Here is an 8,027-nt window from a genome sequence, read left to right on the forward strand (position 1 = left end):
TCTGAACCACATTGCTTCATTGGAACAGTAATGTCTGTCCATTTTGTTGTCAGTTGTTTAAATAAGGAAGTGGTATGGAGGCACCTGTAAGCATGCTCTCATTTACAATGCAGGTACCATGCACCAGCACGGCATCGCAGGGCATAATCATCCCATTGGTTGGAACAATGATGACATCTCCAGGAACAAGCTCTGTGGACATGGCTTGTTCGACATCTGTGATCAAAAGACATGCAACTTGCAGATAATCACACACACCATCTGCAGTTCATACAGTTTGTTTTGGTGTTCAGTTTAACATGAAGTTTAATTTACTGCACCAAGAAAATAAAGAGAGGAAGTGACACTGTAAAACTTTCTCATTTAGTGTTTACATGGAACAGTACCTCATTTGGTAACTAATATGAGATTGGCCATGCCAAACACATGCATTTATCCATGAATAATGATTCACAAGCTGGCTTACTGAGCAAAAAACTGAGTTATCTCTGCCGCTCATCGTTACAGACAGAAAACGGAACATGCCTTTTTTCCCTCTGCATACAGAAACACGGATCACACTGTGGGCTGCCACCATGTCATGAAGCATCACATATTGCTAGAACAAGAGCAATTGGGTCAAAGAATACACAGAATCAACATAACTTTGTTCATACATACAAAGACAAATATTTCTCTGTCTGGATGTGTGATGCAACATTTCTTAGCAAAAACAACTATGCACTGAAAATGATTTTTCTCATTTCCCATTGCAGAAGCAAAGATGCAGAGAGTAAGCCTCAGGAACTGGAGTAATATGTGACTTTACAGCCAAACCTCTGAATTTATGCAGAATGGTCTGACCGATACTGAATCAAGTGAAAGAGGCTTCAGATGATCTCCAAACCAGGACTAAATGATGGCTCAGTTCAATTTAGGAAATGTTCTTGACTTGATGAGACTCACCTTTTTAACAGTGTACAGTGAGGTAACTATTGATATAACAGACATGAAAACTATGGCTGCAGCATAGTAGTAGTAGTCATCAGCACTCCACAGAATAACACTGAAGAACTGGAAGATGTAGAAAGGATTCAAGACCTAAAAGAGAAAGGGATTAAAGAAAGAAAGTGTGTGTGCATGAGAGAGAGGGAGAGAGACAGAGAGAAAATTGATAAGTTTGTATTCTGATTATACTCCATCTCTTAAGTACTGATTTTAGTGATATCAGTGCAAATCAAACTTGGTATTATATAAACCAACCTCTTTTAAAAGGAGCTTGAATAAAGAAGGCACTTTCACAGAAATCTCATTCTCCTGAAAAAACAACCTCCTGTTGAAAAAGAATTTGGACTGATTGGTATAAAATATCTTTAATACAAATACAGCATCCATCTACATGAGTGTTTACGCATATACATATGTACTGGTGCCAACAGCCGCATGCCAGTACACACTACGCATACATTAACTTGGCAGATATTTTAAATTTTCATTTGTCTGCCTGCTGAATTGTAATGGTATTTCATAAATTGTTAGCAAATGTTAACTGGTTGGTGCTTGATTCATACACTTGGATTTTGTTGCGTAGTGTAGTGTTCAAACTCCACATGGTCATTTTATAGTCTATTTGAGCCTGGGTTCTTTTGATAACCTAACCTTGATGCATGCCAGCCCGCTGGGAGATTGTTAATTTGCTTAAAACCAGCTATTGGCAAACACCCTGATTCTCCTTTAATCTTTTCATTTAAAAAATGCTTTAAATTCACTCTACATTTGAATAAAATTATGGCTGTTCTATGTGCCCATCAATTTTCTCTGTGTGTGTGCACACAAGGGTGTGCATGCATGCAAGACTTAACATGGTCAAAGGCGTTGGTTTGCACCATTCTTGTGTGTACTACGAGATAGAATTTCACCACATACATACATACATGTATGTATGGGCAAGCATGTATAAACAATTTGACAACCAATAATGACATAGAATGCACTGAAACTTCCTCCACCCTAAAATCTAGCACAGTGCACATGGAAGTGAACCAGACCGATTTGCACCCCATCACAAAAACTGGATTTAGGTGTACCTGAAGTCCTGCAGTAGTTTGCTTAGACCAGAGCTATGGTCAGAGTGGATTCCAGCACAGCTGACCTTTACATCCTCTAAGCCTCTAGAGAAGGAACATGCATCAAATCTCTCTTGTAACCATGCAGAAAAGCAGTCACACCACGTCGTCCAATGGCACTTATGTACATCATATATCATATCTGAATGTTCTCATTCATCCAGGTCATGGTTATCCAAAGGAGTTGAATCAAGTGCAACTGGACTTGGTATATATCATTGAAGACATTTGCCTCTCATCCAAGAGGCTTCCTCAGTTCGTGCCTTTCTGGCTAGACCAAGCTAGTCTGATTGGCTGGTGATGAGACTCAGAATTTATCCTCTTTGGAGTCGTTGTCAGAGCTATAGATGTCCATGGCTTTGTGTTCCGATGGTCTAGTCAGAAAGGCACGAACTGAGGAAGCCTCTTGGATGAGAGGCGAAACGTCTTCACGGATACATACCAAGTCCAGTTGCACTTGATTCAACTCCTTTGGATCATATATCATAATATACACTGCTCAAAAAAATAAAGGGAACACATAAGCATGCAATGTAGCTCCAAGTCAATCACACTTTTGAGATATCCACCTGTCCAGTTAGGAAGCAACACTGATTTGTGAATCAATTTCACCTGTTGGTAAATTGTCTAATTTCCACCAGGTGGAATTTAGACAATTTGCAAGACAACCCCTATAAAAGGAATGGATTTGCAGGTGGTGGCCACAGACCATTTGCCTGTCCTCATCTTTTCTGGCCGATCTTTGGTTAGTTTTTCATTTTGCTAGTGCCCTCACCACTAGAGGTGGCATGAGGCTTTATCTGCAACCTACAGAAGTTGCTCAGGTAGTGCAGCTCATCCAGGATGGCACATCAATGCGTGCTGTGGCAAGAAGATTTGATGTGTCTCCCAGCACAGTGTCCAGAGCATGGAGGAGGTACCAGGAGACAGGCCAGTACACCAGGAGACGTGGAGGGGGCTGCAGGAGGACAACAACCCTGCAGCAGGACCGCTATCTGGTCCTTTGTGCAAGGAGGAACAGGAGGAGCACTGCCGGAGCCCTACAAAACGACCTTCAACAGGCCACTAATGTGCAGGTTTCTGCTCAAACAGTGAGAAACAGAATGCATGAGGATGGTATGAGGGCCCGACGTCCACAATTGGGGCCTGTGCTCACAGCCCAACACCGTGCAGCCCGATTGACTTTTGCCAGAGAACATCTTGGTTGGCAGATTCGCCATTGGCGCCCTGTGCTCTTCACAGATGAGAGCAGGTTCACACTGAACACATGTGACAGACGTGAGAGATTCTGGAGACGCTGTGGAGAACATTCTGCTGCCTGCAACATCCTCCAGCATGACCGGTTTGGCGGTGGGTCAGTGATGGTCTGGGGAGGCATATCCTTGGAGGGCCGCACAGACCTCTACGTGCTAGCCAGAGGTACCATGACTGCCATTAGGTACCGGGATGAGATCCTCAGACCCATTGTCAGACCATATGCTGGTGCAGTGGGCCCTGGGTTCCTGCTCATGCATGACAATGCTCGTCCTCATGTGGCCAGAGTGTGTCAGCAGTTCCTGTATGTCGAGGGCATTGATGCTATGGACTGGCCTGCACGTTCCTCAGACCTGAATCCAATCGAGCACCTCTGGGACATCATGTCTCGTACCATCCGCCAACGCGATGTCGCACCACAGACTGTCCAGGAGTTGACCGATGCCCTGATCCAGGTCTGGGAGGAGATCCCTCAGGAGACCATCCGTCGTCTCATCAGGAGCATGCCCAGACGTTGTAGGGAGTGCATACAGGCACGTGGAGGCCACACACACTACTGAGCCTCATTTTGAATCGTCTTGAAGAATTTCCACAGAAGTTGGATCAGCCTATGTTCTCATTTTCCACTTTGATTTTGAGTATGATTCTGAATCCAGACCTTAATGGGCTAATGATTTTGATTTCCATTGATCATTCTTAGGTTATTTTGCTCTAAACACATTCCTCTGTCTAATAAATAAAGATTTTCAGCTGAAATATTTCATTCATCGAAGTCTATATTGTGTTTTTAGGTGTTCCCTTTATTTTTTTGAGCAGTATATGTCAAACAAGTCAAATTTGAGAGAAAAACAAAGAAAAGAAATAGAATTCTCATAACAAAAGTTTTAATAACACAATGCTTTTCATTGTGGCTCTTACTTATACAATTCAAAGTTCTGCATCTCATCATTCCAGTAATATCTAGTACTATGGTGGTTGAAGTAGTGGATCTGAGAGAGAGAGAGAGAGAGAGAGAAGGGTGGTTAGTCACAAAAATCAGATGCTTATAATCTGGAATATGCAGAAAATCAGCCAGTGATGAGAAGAATGCAGTGAGAACACACGGCATTTCCCACAGATGTACCTGAAAAGGATGCATATGAGTGAATACTCCATAGTGTTCCCTGCTTCCATTAGACAGCTGAGTTTTGGGTTGCACATCCATGCTGTCAAAGGGCCTTTTCCCTGGGGCCTGCATTACATGTACCTTGGCCCGAAACCACTGCCTGAACCCATCCTGTGATAGCAACAAAACAACCACTGAGACTGCATTCTTTTGTCAACTTCCTGTCAAATCCATCATTCATTATGCAGCATTAGTAAATGCCCTGGAGATACTGATTATAGACCGAATTTGTTTTCACAATACTTTATCATACTGCATGAAGTTCTCCATAAACTCTGGTTAATTGAAGGGATTTTTTCATACACTTAAATCATTCATTTTGCTTGAATGTTTCTTGTTTTCAATTACAAGTCTGTCTGAAGAAGTGGCAGAAAACAACAAGATAACAGACCTATGATGACAATCACTGTTAATTGAGTCAGACCAACAAAAAAAAAGACAAAACATGAATTGTGGTTACAGTCAGTAGCCAATGAGCAAGGTGATGTTTGTTACCAACCGTTGACCTGAGCAGCAGCGTGTGCGCGTCTCTCAAAGAAGTGTGCGTGCACGTTCCCTTGACACCCCATTCAGGGAGCCAGTAAAGCAGCAACAGCAGAAGACCACCAGAGCACACAGCGCCAATGCCAACCAAGACCATCTTCCACAGACATGGCCGGTATCCCAACACTTCCTGCAGACATGCATACTCATATATTGGGCCGCACAGTAAAACTGTACATGAGGAATTCCATACAGTAGCACAGTTTAGCATCTGAAGAAGTCAAAAGTTCAGGCAGCTAGTCATTTTCAGAGTTTTTATCGAAACAGGATTCCAGTATGTAAAACTGAATAAGGCTTATGTGAGGCCTGGCCTTCCAAAATTGCTTCTTGGTGTAAAAACTGAACATGTTTAAAGGCAGGGATCTGCAGATAATTTTCCACATATGTCCGGCGAAACCCTCCCATCTCAGTTTTAGATCTTTTTTTCTGAGAAATCAGGAGCGTATATTTCCCTTGAAACATCTAATCACTCACGTTCAACAGGTTAATTGAAAAAAACTAACACTTGTAAAAGAAACCACAGCAAAATGATACAACTGTTCTGCAGGACGCTGATGACTTACATCCACAAATGTAAAAGCACTTTTAGGGAATGTGAATGGCAAAAAGACAGGAGTTAGAAATGAGACTTACCATCTCATTCTCCATGTGCTGGTTGATCATTTTCAACTCCCTTGTCTTCATTATGTCAGAAGTGAACCAACTACAAAAGAGACGACAGAAAACTGAGTTAGCATACAAAGCAGTCACACATACAACTTAAATGACTTATATGACTTAAATAAAGCTAACTTTATTTGTTGACTCATCCTTATCACACAAGGGAATGCTGCCACTGGGTCAATGGAAAATGTCTTTATGCATGCTCAATTGGTCAATAAAAATGCTACAACTTTTCATCTCAGTCAAGAACAATAAAAAATGTAGACATTGACTTATAAAAGTCAAGAGCAAGGCAGGCTATAGTGCATTTAAGTTACTAATTAATATTTGTTTGATAATAGCATAACATATTTGTATAACGTTAAACCACACAAACAGCCACGCAATTAAGAGCAGCCTAAATTAGACTATGTGACATCTACTGGGCTCTGTGCGCATACAAGTGGAAAATCCTTGGTTACAAGGTAAACAAATAATTGGCCGCCTATGAAACTAACTAGCAAACTAGCAACCCGCCTGGCCAAGACAGCCTTACATCCTCTGTAAATAAATGGGAAAACAACAAAGGGAAAGAGAAAGTGTGAAAGAAATCAAGAGAAACGTTAGAAATTGTGTGACACATCACTAATGGGCTGCCTGACGTCCACCACAAATTCCCATAACAATAACTTTGTGCTCTCAGCCTGACTCCATTGCTTGAGAAACCGGTGACCTTCACTTAAATGTCATCATTCTTGCTCTTGTTGACCCACATTTCCCCCGTCACCTCAGCAGAGACGGAAAATGTAAAAGCACTTCGGATTACGCCAAGTATGAGCACGGTTCATGTTGAACTATTTTACTGGGGGGGAAAATGGAGTGTGGATCCTTGAAACTAGCATCTCACTGAAAATTAAGTTTTATGCATGCTCTAAAATTGCCTTTTTCAAAATTAATCCCCCCCCCATGTTGATTATTTGGTATTTGGAAATAATGTAATGGAGAATTATAAGGCCAATTTTTAATCGTTACCAAAGTACAACTAGGATGGTTACAGTTGCTTTCCACCTCCCCACTTGGCTTTGGTATTTCTAATGTGTTGAGAACAAGCACTGGTGACATCTGTCTGATCTTTTAAACTATCTGAGTTAAAACAAAACCTCACCTCAAACAACTGTATGAAAACCTATGGCAATCAGCGTAATACGTCTTTGATGAACTTAACGTGGGGTCGTATAAAATTATGATGCAAGATAACCTTTGGACCTGCAGGCTAGAACCAAATCCAACATTCAGTAAGACCCAGCATAAAAACACGAGCTACAAATGCTATGAATTCGAGCCGCGTCTGTAATCACCAAGGCAATTTTTAGACAAAACTGAAACACATACATCTTTATGTATTGTCCCAACGGCAAGATCTTAGTAAATTGTAAAACCCTGTCAATAACATTAAAAAAACCTAACCTAAAATGATTTTTAAGAAAAAAATCAATTCCTTGTTGCTAAGTAAACTGAACAACACTGACCAGCATGAAGTGTAAGTGAACAGCGGAAAATAACGACTGAATCCCCGAATACCTTCACGACTTCATCTCAGCACCGAATCCTCAACTTGACAATAACGGCCCCTTATATTTAACACTGGGCCGAAAATAAAACAACTTTCAAAGCTTTGCTTTTCACAAGAAATCATTACAACGATTATAAATACAAGAAAAGAGATGCATCACGTTTTGTCAACCGGGTTCATTCTTCCAAGTGCGGTCGATCACCTGCCCACCGGATTTCCACAAACACCAGTGTGAATAAAAGTACAGAACAGGGAGAAAAAGAAAAGGAAAAAAACAGATGAATAAACAACTTAGCAATACCCCGTTCCCTCAACTCACAAAACAGTGCATACTTGTGGTATTTAAACGGTTTTAAAGTGGATATCTTCTGTTTATGTCCGGACGCCTCCCTCACACGCGAGACGGAGCGTGTTCACCAAAACCATGCGCGCCGTCGTGTCATTAGCGTTGCACGCTGGTGCTCTGACCGTTCCAGGGTGCCCCGCGATCACCTCCACTGACCAGGAAGTGGGGAAAACAGGATGTGAGGTCACCAGGGACGATGCATGACGGACTTTCTCAGTTTTTCTTGAGTACGAGCGGCGCGCTGTCGACTTTCCACCCACAACATAATGTGGGGGCCGTATGAGCCCATGCGTCGCATGAACGCGCACGCAAAATAGCAATTTGATTTTTTTAACCATTTTAGGTTAGGGTTTTTTGTTATTGAAAAAAGTTTTACCCAAACGAATGTTTTACCGTACG

The 8,027-nt window shown here is 41.8% G+C and overlaps 1 protein-coding gene across 1 annotated transcript in view; it reads right to left on the reverse strand.

Annotated features, from left to right (window-relative positions):
• The window catches only part of LOC130123734 (polyamine-transporting ATPase 13A3-like), a 34,733-nt gene extending 26,959 nt beyond the window's left edge, over positions 1-7,774 (reverse strand). Inside the window, 10 exon segments of the mRNA XM_056293015.1 lie at positions 85-216; positions 526-598; positions 946-1,080; positions 1,243-1,312; positions 2,067-2,150; positions 4,278-4,348; positions 4,483-4,635; positions 5,024-5,197; positions 5,701-5,770; positions 7,616-7,774. Coding sequence (XP_056148990.1) covers positions 85-216; positions 526-598; positions 946-1,080; positions 1,243-1,312; positions 2,067-2,150; positions 4,278-4,348; positions 4,483-4,635; positions 5,024-5,197; positions 5,701-5,751 — 943 coding nt within the window. The 5' untranslated portion in view covers positions 5,752-5,770; positions 7,616-7,774.
• Between the last annotated feature and the right edge of the window lie 253 nt (positions 7,775-8,027).

This window comes from Lampris incognitus, chromosome 14, assembly GCF_029633865.1.
Source record: "Lampris incognitus isolate fLamInc1 chromosome 14, fLamInc1.hap2, whole genome shotgun sequence".
Taxonomy (NCBI): Eukaryota; Metazoa; Chordata; class Actinopteri; order Lampriformes; family Lampridae; genus Lampris; species Lampris incognitus.